The 25,967-nt window shown below is 41.3% G+C and overlaps 2 protein-coding genes across 2 annotated transcripts; both read right to left on the bottom strand.

Moving 5' to 3' along the window:
- Positions 1–933: 933 nt before the first annotated feature.
- ddt (D-dopachrome tautomerase) lies at positions 934–9,775 on the bottom strand. The gene is made up of 3 exons (XM_080721290.1): positions 9,582–9,775; positions 7,019–7,194; positions 934–1,276 (listed from the first exon to the last, which is right to left on the bottom strand). Exons 1-3 carry the CDS (start codon positions 9,687–9,689, stop codon positions 1,204–1,206), a joined length of 357 nt encoding a protein of 118 aa, XP_080577416.1. The 5' UTR covers positions 9,690–9,775; the 3' UTR covers positions 934–1,203.
- A 2,360-nt stretch (positions 9,776–12,135) lies between these two features.
- chchd10 (coiled-coil-helix-coiled-coil-helix domain containing 10) lies at positions 12,136–25,604 on the bottom strand. The gene is made up of 4 exons (XM_080721217.1): positions 25,453–25,604; positions 15,607–15,835; positions 13,683–13,836; positions 12,136–12,360 (listed from the first exon to the last, which is right to left on the bottom strand). The coding sequence occupies exons 1-4, from the start codon at positions 25,497–25,499 to the stop codon at positions 12,341–12,343; spliced, it is 450 nt and encodes a 149-aa protein (XP_080577343.1). The 5' UTR covers positions 25,500–25,604; the 3' UTR covers positions 12,136–12,340.
- Positions 25,605–25,967: the final 363 nt, after the last annotated feature.

Below are 25,967 nucleotides of genomic sequence, written 5' to 3'. Positions count from 1 at the left end.
ATCAGGGGTTCTCAAACCTTTTTAGGCCGTGACCCCCAAAATAAACATATTTGAACTGGGGGACCCCCACCCTGACAAGCACTCGGAATTGTAGGTATTACATTTAATGTGACTCGGTTCCACAAATAAATATTGTGAAAATAGCAGATCCACATGCTCACAACGCCTTAAATTGTCACTTTATAAATGTGCAGATACCCTGTATACACTTATACTCTGTGTTGGTTTGTTTACCGTTGAGGTAAATGACATCAAACTTGGGGTCCCGACCCCAAGTTTGAGAACCACTGACTTAAATCATCAGTGATGTGTCGTTGTTGTAACAATATTAGATTGCATGTGGAATAAGTAGCGAATATAAATTAATATTAGGGCTGGGACTCGATTAAAACAATTAATCTAATTAATCAGAGGCTTTGTAATTAATTCATCGAAATTAATCACACGTTTAATCGCATACAAATATTTGACCTGAGAAGCATTTTTTTTCAAGTAAAACACATTTTGTTGTACGAGTGAATCAACAAGTGAGTTTTTTAAATAAAAATTTCGCATCCACTGGGCCAAGCAAAGCGCTCTGATCGGCTACTTCTCCCTTTGCGCTTGTTGTCTCTTCTTGGTTGGTGCATCGCTATGATCGGTATGCCCGAAACTGAAGGTTCTGTGGTGCAAAAACTAAGTGTGATTAAAATGCGTTAATGTTTTTAATCGCGTTAATTTTCTGTAATTAATTAATCACAATTAATCAGTTAAAGTCCCAGCCCTAATTAATATACATAGTAACATACAGAGTGCTAATTTTAGTCTGTGTAGAATTGTACCTGGGTGAGTCCATTTATAGATAGAACTTTACTTTACTACATCTTAGAATTAAGATATCGTAGTAACACTGCAGTAGGCAGGATACAGTTGCAGTGATACTCCAGATTTGACTTGAATTGATTATAAAGATTTTATTAGACAACTAATTACAAATATTGGAACATGTTTTTAATTATCCATGACAAGTCCTTTGAAATTCAGTCAACGTTAATTTAACTCTAGAGTACACAAATGGATACTCTGAATAAATTAACCTTCACACATACAACTAAATCGTTTGAATATCACTGCTGATGTTCAGTTCAGAGAGGGTCTTCTTGTCTTCTTGGAATGGACTTCTGGGTTAAAGTGTACAGCGTTGTTGGCGGCCAGGAGGCTCCTTCACAAGAAGCTCATGACGGTTCCTTTCTTGCCGACCTGGTGGGGTTCCAGCGCGTAGAACCGGATGACAATCCTGGGGGTGACAACAGAACCAAGAGTCAAGAAGGGCCAATTGCCTATGTAATCCTGGGGGAGAGTGTTTTCTGCTGGTGATTCAGTCCGAGTGTATCAAAGGGTGCGTTCGGAAATGCGCACCGGGTGTGGTTAGGGTTAGGGGTTAGGGTTAGGTTTAGGCATAGTTTTACTGGGGTTAAGGTTAGGGTTAGGGTTAGGTTTAGGCATAGTTTTACTGAGATTAGGGTTAGGTTTAGGCACTCACTACACTGAGCACACACCCGGTGCGCATTTCCGAACGCACCCTTTGATACACTCGGACTAAAACACCAGCAGAAAACACTCTCCCGTAATCCTGGGCTCTGCTCTCCCTCTGCCGCGCCTGGGGAGACAACTGACTGACCTCATGCTTCCTTCAATGCATGAGGAGTCCAAGTTGCTTCTTTTCAGGTAGCGCGTGGAAGGAACACGTCATTCCAACCAGTTCCTTTCCCCTCCATCAGGCGCCCCGGCTGGCTAGGGGGAGGCATTATATAGAGACCAGGATTACATGCATGTTTTTGTGAGGGTATCTACCCTAGGAAAGAGGTTTTCACCACTTTAACCATTATTTTATGTTTTAACTAATACGAAATAGCAGATATACAAGCTCACAAGCTGCGAAATTGTAGTGCTATTTTTTTAATTTCTTGCACTACAACATTAACATTCAGTCATTTCAATTCAGTCAATCGAGGTCGTACAGTTCCAGGGTATAAAGTCCCTTTGGTTTATGACATCAAATATCTCTGGTTAATTAGTTACACACATTCTCAATCTGGGTGAAAAGATCTGATGTTTAAGCCCTTGAGAATCCAAAGTGTCCATGTTAATCACAAGACAGTTACTTAACATCCTAAGGTATACCTAGTTCTGAGGGAGCTACGCTTAAACTAATTACTTAATTTGACCGTGAACCATCATCACAATAGCCTGACACTCAGCCTGAATTGACATTTCGTTTCACTTCATTATTCAGTCTGAAAGTTCTTCCCCCCAGGGCGTTTGCAGGGATGGGCGTTGCCAAAAAGAGGCAGTCTTCAGCGATTGGTTCACCGACCAACACATGACATAGTGTTGTTATCATGGTTGTTATGTGTGACTCAGAGCCCTAGAATGGAGAGTTGCGTCACTCCCGTTCACTTCATGGGGCCAGGTCTTCTACGCACACATCTATTGGCGTATAGTGACAAACGGCCAACCGGAAGTTTACAAAATGCATTGAAGTCTATGAGGTGTAAAGTGACAATGAACCACGTGACCAGCGCTGTTTCTGACCCCGCGGTGACACCACTCTCTGATTATACTGCTCTGGTGTGACTGGCTAGTGGCTAGCCTGTTGCTTGCTAGTGCTACTTGCTAACCAAAGAAACAGGCAGAATAGGAGCGCTACAAACTAGTAATCAAACACAACATAACATGCCTGCTACTGGTGTTTCATAGCGAGATCGATACGATCGCATTTTACCGCAATTTACCGCATTTTATCGCGACGCGATGCGCGGTACGGTACGGCGGCGGCGCTGGTTTACTTGGAAACACACATGATTTCTGGGAAACCCCCACCCACGCTGATCACAAGACGCTGATTCACGACGCTGATTCGCCGTACGGATTTTCAACCGAGGCAGGCCTCCTCAATGAGAGCAATTCTAGACCCCTGAAACGCCAAAACAAAACAATTAAAGGGGTGTGGCTAGCGATTCAGGGTCTGGAACTAGGCTATCATCACAATGATTAATAATCAAATTACAGAAAATCTACCTTCAACCGAAATATTGTTTCAATAACGTTTATGTGAACATCTGCAATACAATAACTATTTTTAAATTACAAATTAAGTCACAGGTTGAAAATATCTGAACTCAGCTGAGTTGCTCTGGAAAAACTAAAAACTGAAAAAAAAACAAAAAAACAATGTTGGCAAAAGTTGAATATTTTTGATGGCAAAAGAAAAACAAACATGCTTGAACTTTCACGTTTTTGTTCAAACATTCTTGAACTTGCAGACTAAGCCATAACAATGGACTAATGTAGTATTTACACTTACACAATACACACTGTACTTTATATGGCCTCGACAGTGATTGGATATAAAAGATAGTAAAACATATCTATTATTTTAGAATCCAATGAGTACCTATGTACAGCATGTAGACCTCAAAAGGACAACAATAACAAGCAAATTAAAATACTGTAGCTATAAATATTTCTATGTTAATTAGAATGTTGAACTACCAGAAAACTGCAGCAATATAAGGGTTTCCGCCACCGTTATATAGGCCGGGCGCCCCGCCCGGTCTGATATCGCCCCCGCCCGGCCAGACGTCCAGGGAAAATGATGCAAAATTCCTCCTAAAAGCGTACAGGCAGGCGACACGGCTCTGGAATGTGTTCAAGAATGTGCATGCATCCTGCCTCGCTGCGCTGTCTATCAGCGCACATTAACACCAGATAGATTTGTGTTACATAGTTGTTATTTTTTATTCTTTTGTGCTGTGCTGTATGGCTGCAGCGTGCAGAGCATACACCATACCCCTTTTTTGCAAAGAGACTTCACATCGTCGTCATTAGACACACACACACACACACACACACACACACACACTTGCAGAGAGAGGGAGAGCTATATTATTAGCCGACATGCTAACAGTGCCGATATGTGTCCGATGGGACGCGATGCCAGATGAGAACCACAACAAAAAGTTTTCATCATCTTCACCTCCCAGCGAGTCAACAGTTTGCAAATGCGGATCCTACATGCTGCCTGCATTAACATTGGATATGTTTCTTTAGCCTACTTGAACGGGGCAATAGTGTTCCGTTTCTCTCTCTCGCTCTCTCTCTCTCTCTCCCCCCCAGTCCCTCCCGTACGAACGTTGTGCAGTGCAGGCTTGCTGGCGTGTGAGCTTGATGAAAACCGCTAATCTACAGGCTCACATTATGCAAAAAAAAGACGTGCATCCGGACGCGATGAGCGCTCAACTGCCTGCAACTAATTCAAAATCGCGCAATGCAACCCGTAAAGCGACATGCCTCATTGTGCGAACATGAAGTGACTGTTATGGAGAAACTAGTCTTTAGCTGTGAGTTTTCTCAATCCCCAAAACAGGCACAGGAGTAGCGCTAGGTAGAGAGGCGCGTGTGTGTCTTTGTTTTCAAAGAGTCAGAACAAACTCCTGGGCTGGTGATCAACACTGCTTTTCCGACGTTTCCTCCCAACAGCGACACATATCCACACGTTACTGAGCTGCATGTGTGTCCAGCCTGCTTGCAAGTGTTTGTGTGTTAAGATAAACACATCTCCAACTCCGACCGTCTAACTTTGCTCAGCGTTGCCATGTTTTGTTTGTGAGAGAAACAAGCAATCAGGTCTATGCAAATAAAATGTATGTTTTTGTAGTGGAGTAAAGGTACAATATTTGGATCCGAAATTGTGGTGGAGTAGAAGGAATCAAAATACTGAAAACTGGAAATAGACAAGTAAAGTACAAATACCTTGAAAATAATTAAGACACTTCTCTTTACTTCTTTAGGCCAAAAATGATAAATGTTCTCTTATTATTTTGAGGGCAAAAATAAGAATTAATATTAAAAATTAAGTGAATTAATTACTGGAATTAATTAATTAATTATCAAAAAAATTCGAGATCCCCCCCTGGTCAAGACTTTTTCCTGCAGGAAACCCTGAAAGTGAAAGTCGCCCTAAACATTGGGTGTATTATATTACTGCACATATGGGCGATCTGCGAGGCACAGACCACTGATTGTATGCATGCACTCCCACTTTATGTACTTTGCACACATTGTTGTTATGTGCACCTATGTATGTATGTGTGTATTAGGGCATTCACCAAATATTCGAATATCAAAGTCACTATTTGACGTTGTTCACCGAAGTCGAATATTCGCTTTAAAAAAAAAAAAATCACCCTCTTGTGAATTGAGCGGTGGTGTGTGTGTGTGTGTGTGTGTGTGTGTGTGTGTGTGTGTGTGTGTGCAACAGCGCCCCTCCCTTAACATGTGTGGTCAGAAAAGGTTACTGCAGGCTACAGACAGACAGACAGACACGGAGACAGACAGACAGACAGACCCACACACACGGCCACGTATAGGAGCGTTGTGACCACCGCTCAAAAATAGGAAGTCATAAGAATGAGTTGTCAATTGAATGAATTTGTTAATGCTCTATACCAGGGGTTCTCAAACCTTTTTAGGCTGTGACCCCCAAAATAAACATATTTGAACTGGGGACCCCCACCCTGACAAGCACTTGGAACTGTAGGTATTACATTTAATGTGACATTTAATATGACATTTGCACTCCTTGGTTTCTGTTATTTCTGTTTTTACTATTCAATTCAATTCGATCTTTATTTCAGACCCAGGGATATCCATATCACAATTTAACAACACAACACAATAAAATAACAGAACAGCAAATAAAGAAATGTAATGCAAATAGCCCACAATTGTTCAGTTTCTGACATACAGACATGTGCGCCAATGGTTCCTCAGTCTAGAGGAGAACCTGACAGAACTGAGTGTAAGGTCCGTTATGACAGCGGCGATGTCATTTACTGACTCAGATGCCCTACATGTGTAGGGCCTACACATAAACCTGTACATAAGGTTACGTAGCACAGCAGAGCAGGTGGGCACCCCGACACTAACAACATCTGGTTTGCATTGGAGCTTCTTAGTCTTAGAGCTCTGGTTGTGCAGCCCTTTTGGATATTATTTGCGATTGCGATATTGGGATATAAACACATTTTACTTGACTTGATTATGCCGTCTTCCTCTTCTCATACCCTGGGCTCTCTGTGCTGTATGTACTGTAGCTAAAGAGCTAAACTATCCTTAAAGCAGTTAAGACTGAATTAGCAAAACAGGCCCAACTTAAAACAGATATGGAGATATTGCTTTATTCTTTATTTTCTTATCCTTATATTTTTTAAAGCAGTTTTCTTATCCTTATAACTTTTGAAATAAATGAATGCCATATCTCAGCAATCTTGACATCTTGTATGGTACAGCCAAATCAGAGGAGTGTACAAATGGAGCCAAATGGATCCATAAGGTCCATTTGTACACGCAACTAACCCTATTTTTCCATATATTAGAGCATCTGGTTTTGTCTTATGTATTGTGGTTTCATAACTTCACAGCTCCACTGTGTAACTGCTACATATAAATCAGCTCGTTGCATAACACAACTGGAAACTGCTTTAATGTGGGACAGACTGTGCCAAGAAGACCATATGTGGGGTTAACTGATGCCTAAATCAGGGGTCTTTGAAGCTTTTAAGGCCAAGGACCCCTGCACTGAGAGAGATGAAGCTCTTGTATATAATTGTGTAACAGATTACAACTTTTTAGACTTGTTTGATAGCAGTGTTGTGTTAATCAAAGTGTTGTTTGTTTAATTGTTTACACATGATATTTTCTATTAGGTTGGATTCTTTGATCACTTAAAGGGATATTTCACAAAAAAAAAAAAAAAAACGTTGTAGAACGGCTATTTTCAGCAAATGTTCCCTCCAGAAAAGGCATGACTAGTGTTCAAGTGTTTGAGGGTCTTCCCAAATCTTTGTCCCACCTCCCCTGTAGTATCTTATGTTGAAGAGCCATCCATGGCATACATTATTGCATATTCTGGATTCCTAAACGATCGTTTGGGACAACAATCTGGAGGCAGGACCACAGTGCACAAACTACCAACCTGTCTTCAGTTAGACCAAGTTCTCCCGTGAGGAACTGGAAGATCTTGGCGCTGTGCTCTTTGTTCTTCTCGGCGGTGTCGGTGACGGCGATGGCGGACACAGAGAGCATCACACACGGAGAGCAGGAGCCAGCGATCAGCATCGGCAGCCCTGCTTTCACCACCAAGTTCATCCTCTGCAAAAACATAAAGTCACTCTTTAACCCATTCTTGAACACATTATGACGCAATATTTCATGCTTTAACTATTGAAAAATAGCAGATATACAAGCTCACAGCGCGGCACCGAGTGCCGCGCTGCGAGCTTGTAGATCTGCTATTTTTGAAAAATCGTGAAAATCAGATTTTTGACCCGATTACATAAGTGTCTTTTGAATCCTTCTAAGATTTTTGGAAAAACCGATGTTTGTAGGTCAACAATCTGGCCAGCCATCGTCAAAGAAAAGGTCCTTTTCATTTAACTGGAGCTCAGTTAGTCTGTTCTTGAGAGACTACTATGTCAGTGGTTCTCAAACCTTTTCATGTGAAGGACCCTCAAAATGATATTTATTTGGCCACGGACCCCCATCTCAAAATATCTAGTTCCAGGGACCACCCAGAAGCAAAATTTGAGTTACAACCGTTCGCTTTGAAAATACATATAGTCAAAGATTTGCACACATTTTCACGACTTTTTTTCAAAAATAGCAGATCTACAAGCTCGCAGTTACCGAATGTCAAGTTACCAGGTTTTCTTCAGAATATGTATGACACATATTTACTACGACACTATGGCATATTAGGGATTGATTGATTGATCGAAGAATTTGTTAGAAGTTTGCAATAGAAAAAAAAGTACAGTTTCATGACGGTACAAATCACTGGTACAAGGTCAACTAAAAGGAGATCCTAGAAAGCCGAGGCTTATTTCCACAGGAACCACACTTTAAGTATCTCATAAAAAATCCGACTAGTACTACTGGTTCTCAAATGTTGTGTTTGCAAGAACCCTCTTAACTCTGAGAGTTGAACACTCTGAGAATGTTCAATACACCTTTTATGTTCAATTCACCTTTTATTTGCTGATCTGCATATCCGGTACCACTTTGGTGAATTGGTAAAAAGTACTTTAATAAACGTACTTGCCTTTTTTTTCACTCTCTATCAGCTTGTAGATCGGCTATTTTTTGGCAAATGTTCTGCCCCAGGACGATGGATTTTGATTATCGCGATAATAAGTCACATCCGACTAGTACTAGTGGTTCTCATGTGTAGTATTTGCAAGGACCCGCTTAACTCTGAGAGTTGAACACACTGAGAATTTGAACACTCTCAGAGTTACATACAGACCTGTTATGGCCATTCAGGGCTAGCTCTTTATTTGTTTCTGGCAATATTATTGGACATTTGGATGTCTGTGACACAAAAAAATAAAATAAAATAATGATAATAATCAAGCAGTACTGTCACAATTACAACATTTAAGTTGACGATTAATTGCCAAACAAATAACTGTGATTAATTTGTAATCAAAAACTGCACTGGGCAGATATGACATAGGCCTATAGCTTAAATGTACAAAGAAATTACTGACATGTTTAATAATTGCATACTTTTTTATGGGGAAATAGCTGATCTACAAGCTTACAGCGTGTCACTTAAGCTTGTAGATCTGCCATTTCTCTTTTGTTTAATATTTGAAAATGTATGAATATCTTTCAACATATGGAAAGTTTGGAAACGTTTATGACGATTATGTAATAATTGTGACAGGCCACTCAAGTACCACTAGTTGAGTGATGTGCTCAGGACTTTTACTTTATTTGAGTATTTCCATATGTTTTAACTGTTATACTTCTATTTACACTATCTCTGAGGTAATTGTTTCACAGCTTACTTTGGTTACTAATTACTTTTCAGATTAACAAAACATACACAGGTATAGGTTACCCAGTGCAGCACAAGTCATTAAAGCTGCAACACCAGTGATGAAACACATTAATAATGTATTAATTACAATCCATGTAATTTGTGATTGAGAAATTGGCCAATCTGCATAATGAATAGGCTATAATGTATTCTGCAATGAGTTTAGTAGCCTCAGACAGTTGCTAATAAAGAGTGGGAGTGAGACAGGTTCAATGAGAAGGAGTATCCAATCCATGCATTGCTACTTTTGTAGTTACTACAACTTTTACTTGTTATAAACAGAGTGGAATTTTACATTATGGTATTGCTGCTAGTAAAACATAAATACAAAATAAAATAAATCAAAGTAGGCCTACTTCAAGTTCAACAGATCACCATCAGATCGTACATTTATGACATGGCATGAGTGATCAATAGAAGAAAAAAAAAACATTTTGGTGGTGAACTACTCCTTTAAGCAGCCTGTGGAATAATGTATACTTTGCCGTACGAATGTGTCGAACGCCGAAAATAGCCGATCTGCAATCTCACAGCGCGTCGCGATGCAAAACGACGTGAGCTTGTAGATCTGCCATTTCTTTCGGATACGCACATGATGACATTGAGCATTATGCAAGCACAGCACACATCGTTTCATTCACACAACACAACTCACGTCCTCTGGTTTGCCCAGGACAGCAGCAGTGGTAGAACACAGCTTCTTCAGGAAGTCCTCAGAGAACTTGCTCGCAGGCAGATTAGTTTCCAAGTCAATGAAAGGCATTATTATTACTGTGCGAGTTGTTGTACGTGGAGTGAGATGAGAATGGAAGCTTTGAATGCCAAGTTGCCAACCGATCCGCTGCTTGGGGAATGGGAAAGAGAGAGAGAGAGGGGCGACGAGAGCGCCCCTGGTGGTCAAGTTCGTCATTATTTTGGAGAAAGTCTTCTTCATTCAAGTGACAGACTATGCAACATGCGTATACTGCCCCCACGTGGGCAGATTCGTTTACTCCTCTGAAATCGATGCACACAGTGCAACATTTTTCTATTTCAATTTATTTCACAAAGCACCAGGTAGCATGTAGGCTATAATATCTCATCAAAACAGGCCTGAAAATCCATCTTTCAGGAGACATGGGGAGGTTTGTGCATTTTATTTTCCCATAGAAAGGAGGTGGGCATTCACTGCTGGCATTTAAACCCACCCTCGCATACATAGTGTTTCATATTTGAGTACCTGAGACGATATTTAATTATATTATTTTACCAGACTGTAAACCACAAACTAGTCATTTTTAATCTGTTAAACTCCCACCTCATTTTGTTCAATTGTCTGTTTTACATTCTGGTAAATCACAAAAATATTAAAAAATATCTACTGTTTTTCGTCTCAGGTAAATGTTGATATGTATTGTTGTATTATTTTTATGCTATGTTCAATGGAAACAACAAGCCCCCAGGACTGACTATAGGCTACCTCTGTTTACATTTCGGTCTTAACAGTATTCAATCAATCAAACCACACCGCCTTCCGAAAATCTTGTCTTTCAGTGGCACGTGACAGGGAAAGAGACTGTTTCATAGAAAGTTAAAACACACAAGGCTGTGGAAGAATGCTTATTGTTACATACCATCCTTATGGCGTTCTAATTGTTACATATCCTAATCATGTTCATTTGCCTACTGTACAGACCCGGGGAGATTATGTCTCTGTATGTCTTTAATCTCACCCAGCACAGGATTTGAAGGTCACGGTTTGATCTCTGTACTCGTAACAGATAACATTTACTGTTCATCCATAGATTTTACCTTCCACACTACAAGATAAAATGCACGGCAGAAAATGGTAAAATACAAGATGAGACAAAAAAAAAAAGTAATATTCCACTGGAGCATCATTATCACTTTATTTCCCTATGTCCTTACAATGTAAGAACAGTATTTCATACTCTATGTATGTAAGGGTTACATACATACATACATAAAACATCAAACCATCTAAAAAGCATCACACATAACACAACTTTTAAAACCCAATGTGTAAGGTGTGCATTTCATTTAAATGTTGCAAGTATACATGGCAAGGGTATTGTATCTGCTCCTTAAATGAAAAAAAAAAAACATAGTGATTCACGTTTGGGTCAAAAACATTAAAGGGAAAGGGGGTTATTTTTGTGACAATAGATCTGGACATACGTGAAAATGTGTCCTCTGCATTTAACTCATCCTCACCCTAACAATTAAATAAGATTTACCTTCTTCCTTCTACTTTTCATATGGAATAGGAAAAAAGGAAATCATGTAAAAACCTTAAATGAAATAAAGATGAAATGACGAGCAGTACTAGCAGGCACTATTAATAAAGCAAACGGGAGGGCTTCTCATTCCCAGACAAGCCTCCCTTGTACCCGTTCAGTCACAACAATTAAGGTCAAGGTCAACATTACATAATAGGTCATATCTCAGGCAGTGTTGTCAGGTGTGTTATATTACCATAGCTAAAAAATGAAAACATGATCAAGCTCTCTTTTTAGTATGCCAGGTCATTCAAAATGTTTACCCTGTAATGCATTCATCATTCGAGACTTAGTAAAAATAGCCGTTCTACAAGCACACAGCACATTGTGATTCAGTGGCGTCAGTTCAGAAAGAGCCAAGGTATGGCAACATGACTGGTGGACACCAGTCATGTTGCCATACCTTAACAACAGACATGATACATTTATTTTAAGAAGTACATTTATTTTTTTCCCCTAGTTTCTACGGTTTCTTGGGCTGGATATGGCAGCCTGGAACGGTTGTTCAAGTGCAGCTAAACTTGGCATGTTAGTAAATGTGCCACAATTAACAATAATGCATTGCACCTGTGCAGCTGACCTGTGGAACCTGGGAATATACCATTGTCAAGATGGGGAGAATACAAGTGTGGAGAATATAATTATTATACCTTGCTAAAGTGACCATTTTGTACAATTTTGCATTTGTAGTTATTTCACTGTGATTTAACAACATAATAGACAAAGAGCCATTTGTGGATTTATATTTAAAAGTAACTTTTATTTTCCCCCCTGGACCCAGGGTATGGCAGCTGCATACCCCTGCCATACCCAATTGATGCCCGTTGTGATTGTGAGCTTGTCGATGGGCTGATGTTTTTTTTTAATTTTGTACAATTCTCACCTATAATGACCAACATATGGGCACAGAAAAGAGACAACACAGACAGGTAGCAGCTGAAGGTGGATACCATCTATTTATTCAATGTTATGACATACTGTACATTCCAAGCAGCAATCTGTTCATATCAATCAAAAACAACAACTTACAAACAAAGATCAAAGTGAATCTGTACTGGACTGTAGTGGAGTTAGGATCTGTGTCATTTGAATATAAGGTTTATTTGTGTATGATATTGAAACGTGTCCATGTTCTTTATACCAATGACGACACACCTAGGCAGAAAAAACACAAGAGAAGAACAAACAATTAGCAATTAAACGTGCTGTATTTCCAAACCAAGAAACATATTTTTAAGCATATCTAATCAAGGATACTGTGGTAGAGTTTTGGGTTATGCAGTTGCCTTCTCATGATGCAACTCTAAATATTGATGCTATACATATTTTCAATTGTGATCCGTAGCTTATGAACTGATGATCCAAAATATTATCTTCTTACATTGCAAGGTGAAACAGGTTTCAATTTCGCTCTTCTAGCACAGAAATTACAGAACATGGATTAACACGTTTTCTAAATAAAAATGCCAAACTTGCTGCTGAACTTCCTATTTTAATTGGGAAGACCTTCCGAGACCCAATCACTGTGTGTGTTACTGGGCAACTAAGACACAACTAGCAAAAAAATAGCAAAGTTTGTTTGTGTGCTAAAAGGTGACTTTGTTACCCGTTTCACCATGCAATGTATGTCAACAGGAAGCATAAATTGGATCATTATATTTTCAGTTCCATTCCATTATTTTCTTTGTTCAGAATGTAGGTCCTACTGACGATGCACACCCAGGGAAAATATTATAGTAATGACAAGATAACTACACAATCAAAACCAAAGTGTTGTCGTGCTTTGAATACAAAACATCCAACACACAGATTGCCCCTACCTAATTTGAGATGTGAAGGTTGAGAATCGCTAATAATAATAGTTGAACGCATATTTATTTGAAAACGTGTTTGAATCCAGTTAAACCGTTTTGGGGTTTTCACCTTTCAAGACGGGAGCCCATTGTTACCATGTACATGGTATACGTATATGTTAAGTTAAAGGAGCTATAGTCAACTTTTTCATTGTAGGGCCGACACTTTGTTTACATCCTAGTCTATAGACTAGAATGTAAACAACAATGGCCAAAATGATTATTTTATCATTATTTTATGCTTTTTATTTAGGTCATTTTTGAATAGAAACACACATATGAAGCTTATTTTTTTCATAACATATTTTCGAAACATTATTTTTATTTTAGCTTCCGTTTTTCAAGAAAAGGTTGACTATAGCTCGAGCAAAAAGAGGAAAAAATGTGCCACAGAGGCACAAAAATCCAGGTCCAGGCACTCAGGTGGATTTAACAATAAAAGGCCTTTATTAAATGGGCTAGAACATTATTAAAAAACACCAACGCGTTTCGGCAAACGCCTTCTTCAGGGTGTTACTGTTGACTATAGCTCCTTTAACATAATTCTCAAATATTTGACGTTTTTCAGAAAACCTAGGTCAGAATTTACAAGGCGTTTTATTTTTTTAATCGTCCTTAACTCACCGTGAGAGTACTTGCACTGTTTGAGGGCCTCGTTGAAGCCCTCGCACAGACTGAGGTCCTGTTGGTTGGTGGCACAGTCCAGGAACTGTTTCACCTCGAAATGACATGGGCCAGTCTGAGCCGGGGCTGGGGCCGGGGCGGGCCTGGGGGCCTCCTGGAATGACAGGGTCTACATTTACCTACAGTACATACAGTGCCACTAGCCCTATTCCCTAGCAGTGTTTCTCAACCTTTTTTTCTGCATGGGCACACTTTTCATGTCCCAAGAATCCATGGACACACCAACATAATACGGGGGTGTAAATATCGTCACTGTCGGGGAAAACCTTGTATCTCCAAGTTTCAAATTTGTATGTTTCTTTGCAAAGTAAAGCCCTGCTTCATCATACAAGGCTGTCGCACAAGAGTAGTGAAAACAGCAGATTTACTAGCACACAATGCCTCGCAGTGCGAGGCGTTGTGTGCTTGTAGATCGTCTGTTTTCACTCGTTTAAACCATTTTTAAAATGATAAATACAATAATGGCTTTCAAGCAGTTTCAAGGGGCTCACTTGACCCTTCTCAGGGGCACACCAAAGGTCCCCAGACACAGTGGTTGAGAAACACTGCCCTACTACATAACCCCCCCCCCAACAACCATGTAGGGCTGTCACGATTATGACATTTTACATGACGATTAATTGTCACTCATATAATTGCGATTAACAATTTAATTGTGTTTTTGTCGTTGACAATTACATTTCTGTTTGGCTTGTAGGCTTTGGAGTTGCACATGGCAGATACGACACATAACCTAAATATACAAAGAAATGAAGGACATATCTGACAACTTTACACTTTAAAAAGAACATTGATAGTGGAAATAGCCTATCTACAAGCTCACAACGCGTCACATTGTGACACGTTGTGAGCTTGTAGATCTGCTATTTCCACTATTATAATTTTTTTATGTTTGACTTTGAACATTTTTCAACATGTAAACGATTATGACGATTATAACAAAATAATTCCGATTATGTCAAAAACTGCGACTAGACAATTATGTAAAAATTGTGACAGCCCTAGTCAACAGCTTTCAACCTGGCTTTGGGTAAGTCATTGTAACCATATATTTACAATTTCAAAAGAGTGATCTACAAGCTTGATTAAGATTGGCTATTCACTGTGCGACACCGTCGTAAAACAAGTGTAATATTTGGAGTATAAAAGTGGTCACTAATAGCCATTTACATTATTTGCTTTCAGCCATGTGTTGCTAATGTAATCAACATTGCCACACACAAACATCCAACCACAGGTTATGCAAACCTGATTGGTTTATTATTTTATATGATAATCGCTTCCCTTCTCCTACAACTGGAGAACTCATGTGGTATCATGTGAACCTGACTGTTTACTCAATAAGCATATTAAAGAACCACAATTTCAAAAACATAACAAATTGCCAAAATAGTCAATCTACAAGATCTCGTTGTAGATCGGGATCTTTGAAATAGGGTGTTAATATAAGTGGTGAACCTCTCCTAATCCCACTCACCTGGTATTAGGGATGGGATGATAATCGCTATTATTGTTTATCGTGAAAAAAAAAACACTCACGATAATAGTATCGTGGAGATTTATCGTGATATCGTCCTCCGTCATGGACTGGGATCAATTCACCTTTTATTTGTTGAGCTGCACATCCGGAACCATTTAAACCCTCTATAATAACAGACCAGTAAATAACGTACTTGATAGTCTTGTCTTGTTTTGTTTTTTTCACTCTCTACAAGCTCACAACGCATCGCGTTGTGAGCTTGTAGATCGACGATTATTTGGCAAAGTTTCTGCCTAGGATAATGGATGTTTGGGATATTTTGATCCCCAACATCACTTTTTTAATCACAATAATAATGACATTTTCATATCGTTCCATCCCTACCTGGTATGCAGGCTTGGCTGGCTCCGGGCTGCTGCTGCTGCTGCCTCCACTAAAAGCTCCAGTCAGTGCACTTCCCACCACATGGCCCACGGCTGAGCCGATGGCCACCCCACCAGCGGTGGCAGCCATCTGGGCCATGAGGCCGGGGCCCTGGGAGGGGGCGGGGGACGGGGCCAGGGCAGCCGGGGGAGGATGATGAGCCGGGGCCGGAGCATAGGATGGAGGTGGGCTGTGAACACACGAGACAAACACAGCAACGGCCTTGGTCATTACAGAATGCCAAGCTACAACACTCACCACATAGGGCTGTCACAATTATATGTATTGCATAATTGTCTAATCACAATTATTTGACATAATCACAATTATTTGACATAATCGCTATTATTTTTCATAATCATCATAATCGTTTCCATGTTGAAACCTTTTCATATATTTTTTTTAAGTAAAAAAATAGTGGAAATAGCAGATCTACAAGCTCACAACGCGACGCTATTTCCACTATCAGTGTTCTTTTTTAAATCTAAAGTTGTCAAATGTGTCAGTAATTTCTTTGTATATTTAGGTTATGTGTCATATCTACCATGTGCCTACAAGCCAAACAGAAATGTAAGCGTCAACGACAAAAACACAATTAAATCGTTAATCGCAATTATGTGAGTGAAACTTAATCGTCATGTAAAATGTCATAATCGTGACAGCCCTACCACCACGGAGGACATAGCCTGCGGGAGAAAGACAGGTCACGCTCAAATGTCCCTTCTCTGACATTGCACCCACATTACCTTGATTTAACTCCATGAATTAGGGTGTGTTCGTAAAATCGTAATTCACTCATCAAGAGAGTTTACAAATGAGAATTAGTTAACCAAACTTTATAATTGCTGTGTGATAGAAAAGAATGTTTGTATCATTTTAGAGGATTTTTATTGGTTTTGTATTGTCATTGTCACATGCACTAACAAATTGCAACAGTATAACATGTTGGCAGTGGAATTCTAAGCTGCAACTAGGAGGAATATGCAAATATCAATGTTACTTGTAATGACATTTTCTCCACGCATTGTCTTAATGTAAGCTGGATGCAAATAAACACCTCTTGAATTTAACGTGTCATATGAGTTCTGGGCATGTCCCTTCCAAGCCACCCATATATTGACATTTAGGCCTATTTGAGATTTTGAGGCCATCTGATTTTGAATCCTATCAAGGATGTCTTTTTTTTTTTTTTTTTTTTTTTTTTTGTATGCAAATGATGGCAACACAACCCCGGAGGACTGTCCTGGAGTCCTTGTAAGAAGTTATCCAATATGGTAAATATGTCAAAATGGCATCCAACATCAACTTTTTCAAAGCTTGTGTCTATGGTTCCGAAAACATGGACAACAAATTATAACATGGACAACAAATTATTAAGTGATACAGGATTGTCTTTATGGAGAGACTTTTCATGCACGTCTAGTCTAGAAGGCTTTCATGCAGGAACCATCCCATGAAAGCTGTGATTTACTGTGCCATTCTCTCATCTCAGTTGTTGTGGCACAAAGAAGAGACCTGCTTTGCTGGACATATAGCTACCGCGTATCTACCTGCTCTAGGTCCTAGAGCAAAAAAAAACACATCTCCTTGGCTATTCTTCTGAGAGACTTCCCTGCCCAATAAGAGAAAGCAGACCAGTCATATTATTTCCAGATGTCCTAAGTAGGGATGCAGGAAAGGACTGAGAATGAGCAATAGGTCAGAAACCAGTCAGTGGAAGCAGTGTGTCTCAGATTTCTAGTAGGCCTGTGCAAAAAACAAAACGATTTACTATATTATCGTGATGTTAATGCCGGCGATTCAATTAATCGATTTTCAAAGTTCAGAATCGATTTTGCCGATTTTATTTATTTATAAAAATAAAAAAATAAAAAGGTGAAATTAACCTGAAGGTGAAATAACCACTTTCAGTCAGAGTAAGTACAGGTCCTAAAGGAACAGTTTTAGGTCAAGAGGATGTCATGTTATGGCTAAAGCTAGCACAGCGCTGTAGGCCTGCAGCACAGCGATTTTTTTTTTTTTTTTTTGTGTGACTGTTGTGTTCTGTGTTTTCTGGCATCTTGACCAGCAACATGTTGTTGTAATGTTGTACCACTGGCACTTTGGCTGAAATAAATGTCAGAAAGATTGACTGACTTTATTTGGCTGCATTGATTTGAAGTATATGATTCAACTTTTAATGTTTTATATTGTTTAGAATTGTTTTTAAATATTTCAATATAAAAAAGCTGTAATTTTTGGGGAAGAATCGCAAATCGCAGGAAAGCGCAATAATCGTGATATAATCAAATCGTCACCCTATGAATCGAAATCGAATCGAATCAGGAGGTAAGTGAATCGTCACAGGCCTAATTTCTAGGGCACTCAAATCATGACATTGCTGAAGTTTACTCAAAGCTTAGGTAGTCCTAGTCAGGGTAATATCCAAGAGACACATGAACCTATATTGCTCTATAAAAACATTCCACTTTTTTTTTCTATGTCAATGTATTTATTTGGAAGTTATATCATACCACTACGTCAGGATCATCCTACACTGCCACTAACCACTAAGCATATTGTATTCCTGCAAGTTAACCATATCCCGACCCCAAATGTTGGAATAAATAACCAGACTGACTGGACTGAGTCTTCCATATTTTCACACACTTTAGACTAGAGACATGCTGACCTTTTACCTGGTGACCTTGTTAACACACAGATAGATCTGTTCGGTACAAACTGATGACGCACAGTCACACACCCCCATGCACCTGTCTGGAAGCTTAACCTAGGCTACATTATTGTACAGTAGGCCTACAGTATTATTATCAAGAGCTCTCCAGTGTCATTCATACACCGTCCATGCAGAAAATAACCGATCTACGAGCTCACAACGCGTCGGCATGGCAACGGAGACTTATTTAGTTAATTGAATTAGTCTTTAATCTGATTTACCACCATACATGCAGCATTTCTACTCTAGTGCAGTGTTTCTCGACTTTTTTCTGCATGGGTAGGCTACACTTTTCATGTCCCAAGAATCCATGGGCACACCAACATAATACGGGGGTGTATCGTCACTGTCGGGAAGAAACCTATTGTATCTCCAAGTTTCAAATGTGTACATTTCTTAGCAAAGCAAAGCCCTGCTTCATCATACAAGGCTGTCGCACAAGTGCGAGGCGTTGTGTGTAGCGTTCCAGCCAGACACAGAGCAAGCTCAACTGATGAGTTCATATCCTTTATTTTCTCAACGTGAAAACTATAAAAACACCATAGAAAAAGGTCAATTAGAAAACATCACATTAATACATTTGTGTTCAGATCCTTTGCTAATTCATTATATTTCAGTGCATTTCAACAATTCATCATGAATCCAATAATTAAAATCATGTAAATCACCATGAAGTTAGAGCCATATAACCAAAAAGAGCCAACACCAGCATCAAGAAAACAAACAAAACAAAAGAAGAAACAATTGTATCAAAACATTTAGCGCTCTGCAAAATAAAACAAACAAATACCTTGTGGCCCTTTCCAGCTGGCGCTATTTCATTTGGTCCGTGCAGTGTGACACAAGCGATGCTGTCGGGGAACAGTATATTTGGTCATTAGACTTGCATTCATTTGTAGGCTATTATGCCCGGTTATTGGTGACAGATTAAGGACTCACTCTTGCTCCAGGTCAGTATCCTCATTCTCCTTCCTTCATTTGCAAACGCATTCGAGAATGCCGATGAGGTTAGTTTGTTTGATGTGGGACAGAGTTGCGGGCTGAAATGATGAGAGTTATACCCATTTAGAGACTTGTTCAAGTGCGTGTGTTTAAGAAAGGCGATTGTCGGCAACGTCAAAAGACTCACTTGTCCTCCAGGTTAAAGAAGTTCCCGTCCTCACATAGTATGACGTTATTTTATTTAAGTTGCAAGTTCGCCCCAAACATTTCCATTGTTTGGCCGAACCCCCGCAGCGTGGCTCGTCGTCGTGACTGTCAAACAATTCTCCTGCTGAAGCGCGCGTCCGTTTAGTGCTCGTTCCCAAGGGAGGAAACGCCACCGCTGAGCGAGAGAACCAGAACCCTTCAGACACAAGAGTTAGGTCAACCCCGGGGCAGTTACACTCCCACCTAAAATCACAGTGGTTTAAGGTAGGCACAGGTGATTTTAAAGGTATTAACGCTCCAGGGAGTGAGAGTCGTGACCTACAAGGCAGGTTCGCCGGCCTCCAACAAAAGGACCAGCTTCTGTACGGACCGTTCCAGTACTGATGGCTTGCATAGTCGCTCGCCCTTCTTGCCAAGCTTCCGGTCACCAAGATTGATTTTCACTCGCCGAACAAGTCCGTCACGGTCCGTAGTGGTGTCCACGACTCTGCCCAGCCGCCATTCGTTTCTGGGCAGGCCATCATCTTGCACCATCACCACATCTCCAACATGGAGATTTCTCCGTGGGGCGTGCCACCGCTGTCTGGTTGCGATATTGGCCATATATTCTTTGCGCCATCGACTCCAGAACTGTTCGGCAAGGTATTGAACATGCCGCCATCTTTTCCGGGCATACATGTCCTCTCGTACAAATGTACCAGGTGGAGGTAAGGCTTTGACGGACTTCATAGTCAGGAGATGATTAGGAGTAAGTGGTTCAAGGCTGTTTGGATCGTTTAGATTGTCGATGGTGAGAGGACGATTATTTATTATGTTCATAGCTTCATACAGGAAGGCTCGTAAAGAAGCATCATCCAATCTGCCTGAGGAGAGCTCGATAGTTGCCTGTAGGATGCTTCTCACAGTACGTATCTGACGTTCCCAGACTCCGCCAGCGTGACTTGTGTAAGGAGCGTTCATACTGAAGTCACATTGCTTCTCAGAAAGAAACACGGCCAGTCGCTCTTCATTGACTTCTTTGAGAGCTTCTTTGAGCTCATTTTTCGCACCGATGAAATTGCTCCCTTGATCAGACTTGATCTGACGAACCGTACCTCGTATGGCAATGAAACAGCGAAGACCACTGATAAAAGCGTCTGTTGTCATATCGTCAAGCATCTCTACATGAATTGCTCGGGAAGAGAAGCAAGTAAAGAGGAGACCATAACGCTTATTGACCTTCCGTCCTTGCTTCACAAGGAATGGACCAAAACAATCCATGCCACAGTAGGTAAAGGGCGGTGATGGGTTCACCCGTTCGGGAGGCAAGTCGGCCATTTTCTGCTCCTCCGTCGGCCTTCTGTGTCGTCTGCAGGAGACACACCGTTGGATGTATGATGTCACAGCTTTATTTATCCCCTGCATCCCCTCTTTCTATTACTTCCTCCATAAAGGTTGTATAGTGCCTTCTATAGTTGGCATCCTTGAGCAGTTTCCTTTTCAGATGATTGAGTCTCACCACAGCCAGCTGCTTATTATCTGGTAGGCAGGGTCTCTCCTTAAATGGGAGGGGCATTTCATAATGGCCATGATCGGTTTCATGTATGCCTTTGCTTATCACCTCAAGGAAAGCAATGTCATCTTGAGATACTCTCTTGTCATCCGCATCGCTGTCTTTAAAGTCATTCTCCAACATGCGGATGGCGTCAGCAGGGGTGACTGGGGGTAGCTCCCTAGCGGTGAGTCGATGACATAGACCCATGGGGTTTGAAGGATCGAGGGATGGGGAGGAGCACCCTACAATGGACCACCCCAGATCTGTCTTCACCGCATAAGGCTCATTAGGTTTTCCCAAAAGGACCCGCTTGGGAGCCATCGCTGCAGAGCAGTTGTAGCCTATTAGAAGGCCTGCTTCGCAGTCTAGAAGCGATGGCATTTCATTTGCTATCTCTGAGAGGTGACTCCAGTTCCTAGCCGTCTCGCAGGTTGGAATGTGAGATCGATTGGCAGGTATCCAGTCCTTTGTATAAGTCGGCGGGAGGTCTACATAAGTAGCAGAGTCATATGCCCGGACTCGAAGCCCCGAAATTCTCTCACTATTTACGAGTGTATTACTGCCGTTCATAGTGGTTAGTTTCAACTTTACAGGGTGCGTTTCTGCTTTTAGGGCCTGACTCACCCCCTTCTCGATAAATGTTGTGTCGCTCTGGGTATCCAGTAGTGCATAAATGAGCTTTTCTGTGTTTGGCTTGTTCTTTGTTGACACCCACACTGGTACTGCCATTGAAGTATTGAGTGATTGTTCTCCAGACACACTAAGTGATGTTGCTGCTGGTAGATGGTCAGTGTTGTCTTGCACTTGAGGGGCTTGTGACTCTGTGCCATAATTGAAATTATGAAGGCAGGTGGGGTGTTTCGCCTGACAAACGTCACAAGTATGGCGATAGCGACAACTCTTGGCGTAATGGCCAGCTTTCAGGCATGCATAGCATAGCCTATTCTCTTTGATGTAGTTCCGCCTTTCCCTTAGTGCCATTGCGATGAACTCTTGACAGCTCTGAAGCTGGTGGGTGCTGTCCTGGCAAAGCAAACAAGAGGCTCTTGTGCGAAGTTGCTGGCCACTACTCGTGGCTGTCTGAGTGCTGAGAACATGAGCGTTGTTTCCTCGGTTCTCTCTGGCGCCTTGCCTCTCACCACTTGGCTCAGAGGAACGGAGAGCATGAAATGATGTTATGGGGTTGCATGCAATGTCTGCTTCCTGTGCTATGAAGTCTGTAAAGACTTTGAGACTAGGGAATTCTTGGTCCCGATTCAAACTCTGAGTTACTTGTCGGTTCCACATTGCGGCCGTCCAGTCAGGTAACTTCTTTACAAGCCTCTGGTTCTCTTCACAGTCGTTTAGGATTTCCAGACCTTTGACGTGTGGGATTGCGTCGTGACAGGCATTTAGGAAGTCAGAGAATTCTCTGAGCCCTGCTGCGTCTCTGGGATGGATTTTGGGCCAATTTGCTAGTCTCTCCCTGAAAGCTCTCTGGATAACGAAGGGTTGACCATATCGCATATTGAGTCTATTCCATGCCTCCTGATATGCTTCTCCATCGCTCCTGTAGAAGGTGCCCTCAAGGACCCTGCGGGCTGGTCCGCCTACGTATCTCTTGAGATAAAATAACTTTTCTGCCGGGGATATTGCTCTGTGGCCGATCAGGGATGTGAAGGAGGCCTTCCATTCAATAAATGTAATGGGGTCCCCAGTGAAAATGAATGGCTCCGGCAGAGGGAGCCTATTCAAGGCCATGCTGTCTCGAAAGGCCTGTGTGAGGGCAGATACATCTGCCTCCTCACCACTGACTGACAACACATCCTCTCCCCTTTTTGCCTGATCGTAGGCCTTTGCCTTGGCACGGGCTATTTTGACATCCCTTTCAACTTGAAGCCGCTCCAGGTCCCTCTGATGTTTCCTTTGTTGTTCCTCCAGGTCCTGTATGCTTTCTTTTTTCCTCTGTTCCTCCATGTTTGCCTCAAACTCAGCTTCCTTTCCCGCTAGTTCCGCTGCTGCCTCTGCACGGCCAGCTGGCTCAGATGGTGCCTTAGAGCGGCGGCTGCTGCACTCTGACGGTGCTTGAGATGGAGGACCAAATATTGAGTGAGTATTATCACACTTAAGCAGTTTACGAATATGCTGGTTTTCTTCTAGAGCATCCGTTTCCTCGTGTATCATCCTGTCGAAGGCTATTGTGAGTATGCCATTTGAAACAGATTCGCATGCATCTACTTTCCTTCTTATCTCGAGGTCTGGGGTAGTATATTTCCGTATATCGTTGTAAATGCGAAAAATGTCCTCCTTCATTTTGACCAAGGAGTTGGTCAAAGTTTCCAGTTCACTTTCGATCATACTGGTCTTTAGCTGGGTTTTTGCATTGCGTACAATTGGCTTCCATTTTTCATATGCATTGAGGAACGCCTGTGTCTTTTTCTCTGCCATTTCCTTTTGAAGTGCTAGCATTTTAGGTGTGGGTGCTGACTTGCGAGCAGACCGCCGAAGGGGTGAAGATTGAACATTTTCCTCCAGTGTATTGTCCTCCTGTGTATTTTGAAGGTCCTGTAAATCATTTTCCTTTGTTTTTAGTACTTTCTCCAGCTCTTGTTTTTTAGAGGGGTCCATTTCGGTCTGGAGGGTCTCTTTCAAGTCTTTTATTTCCTTTTCAAGTTCCGAACAAATGTTACCAACGTACCAAATGTTACCAGCGCTTACTTCTGGCATTGTCATTTTGATTTGAGATATTTAATCGCAACGAAGTGCAAGGTCCCACGCACAAATCAACCAATCGAATAACGGAACCTTAAATATTTGTGTTGAAAATAATCCCACATCGACTCATTTAGTCATGCAATAGAACCTTCAAACAGAGCAAAAGTACACATATCATTGACCTTTTAATCGTTTTTCCTAAACCCTTTGAAAGACACAGATTCACTCATGGCATTGGAATCATTCAATCATTTGAATAAACCTTTGAGGCGTAAATGTCCACATGCCGTTGGGCATAGAATGTTCAATTTGTGTTATTTGTGAATATGTTCATGTATTTGTGTGATTTGTATTCATGTGTGTGTGTGTGATCACCGGGTCTGTGCATCAGAGATAGTATGGCCCGGTTTAGTTGATGTCCCGGTCTTGTTGCAGAGCAGAGGGGAGGGCAGGTGCATCGGGAGGCGGGGTGAAGTTTTCACTGTAGCGTTCCAGCCAGACACAGAGCAAGCTCAACTGATGAGTTCATATCCTTTATTTTCTCAACGTGAAAACTATAAAAACACCATAGAAAAAGGTCAATTAGAAAACATCACATTAATACATTTGTGTTCAGATCCTTTGCTAATTCATTATATTTCAGTGCATTTCAACAATTCATCATGAATCCAATAATTAAAATCATGTAAATCACCATGAAGTTAGAGCCATATAACCAAAAAGAGCCAACACCAGCATCAAGAAAACAAACAAAACAAAAGAAGAAACAATTGTATCAAAACATTTAGCGCTCTGCAAAATAAAACAAACAAATACCTTGTGGCCCTTTCCAGCTGGCGCTATTTCATTTGGTCCGTGCAGTGTGACACAAGCGATGCTGTCGGGGAACAGTATATTTGGTCATTAGACTTGCATTCATTTGTAGGCTATTATGCCCGGTTATTGGTGACAGATTAAGGACTCACTCTTGCTCCAGGTCAGTATCCTCATTCTCCTTCCTTCATTTGCAAACGCATTCGAGAATGCCGATGAGGTTAGTTTGTTTGATGTGGGACAGAGTTGCGGGCTGAAATGATGAGAGTTATACCCATTTAGAGACTTGTTCAAGTGCGTGTGTTTAAGAAAGGCGATTGTCGGCAACGTCAAAAGACTCACTTGTCCTCCAGGTTAAAGAAGTTCCCGTCCTCACATAGTATGACGTTATTTTATTTAAGTTGCAAGTTCGCCCCAAACATTTCCATTGTTTGGCCGAACCCCCGCAGCGTGGCTCGTCGTCGTGACTGTCAAACAATTCTCCTGCTGAAGCGCGCGTCCGTTTAGTGCTCGTTCCCAAGGGAGGAAACGCCACCGCTGAGCGAGAGAACCAGAACCCTTCAGACACAAGAGTTAGGTCAACCCCGGGGCAGTTACATTGTGTGCTTGTAGATCGGCTGTTTTCACTAGTTTAAATCATTTTTAAAATGATACAATACTGGCTTTCAAGCAGTTTCAAGGGGCACACTTGACCCTTCTCAGGGGCACACCAAAGGTCCCCTGCAGGCACAGTGGTTGAGAAACACTGTAATAGAGCATTTAGTAGCCTAAAATAGCTGATATATAAGCACGATCGCGTCACAAAGACCAGTCGGCAAGCGGCATAACGGGTTACAAGAGACAAGTGACACACTTTCCAGCAGCTGATCTTTACCACCATACGTAAAACCTTTAGATTTACCTTGCTGGAGCCGAGGGACGGCTGACGCTGCGGCCTCCTCTGGCCATGTTCACTGTTTATCTGTGATAATGAATGGCCAACAACAGAGCGCGTCTCGTCGCTTCTAGAAAGTATGTTCTTATGTGACACAACAAGAACAAGCTCCTCCAGTCCAGTCCTCTGTCACTGTGTGTCGCACACACGTGTCTAATGACCTTGTGTGGCTTCAACGCCGGGGCTGGCAGATATCGCGAGAGAATAACTAACCAGTGAAACTTGGCAAAAAAATATTCATTCATTCTTTCTTTCTTTATAAAAAGTGGGCGTAACGTAACATCTATTTATCTTTCTCTCTTTAATTTAGTTTCTACTAGTTTTTGTTTTTTGTTTTTACTATTTACCCATTGAGTGCTCAGATCCGGTCTACAGCCCGCCTACTGAATCGGGTCTGCTTCCAAGGACGCATACATGGGCACACAAAAAGATTTCCGTATCCGCTCTAGACCGGATCTGCAACTTGTGCGGGACTTGGAGTT

Source organism: Nannobrachium achirus, assembly GCF_963921795.1.
Source record: "Nannobrachium achirus genome assembly, chromosome: 3".
Taxonomy (NCBI): domain Eukaryota; kingdom Metazoa; phylum Chordata; class Actinopteri; order Myctophiformes; family Myctophidae; genus Nannobrachium; species Nannobrachium achirus.
This window is presented reverse-complemented; position numbering and strand designations above follow the sequence as displayed.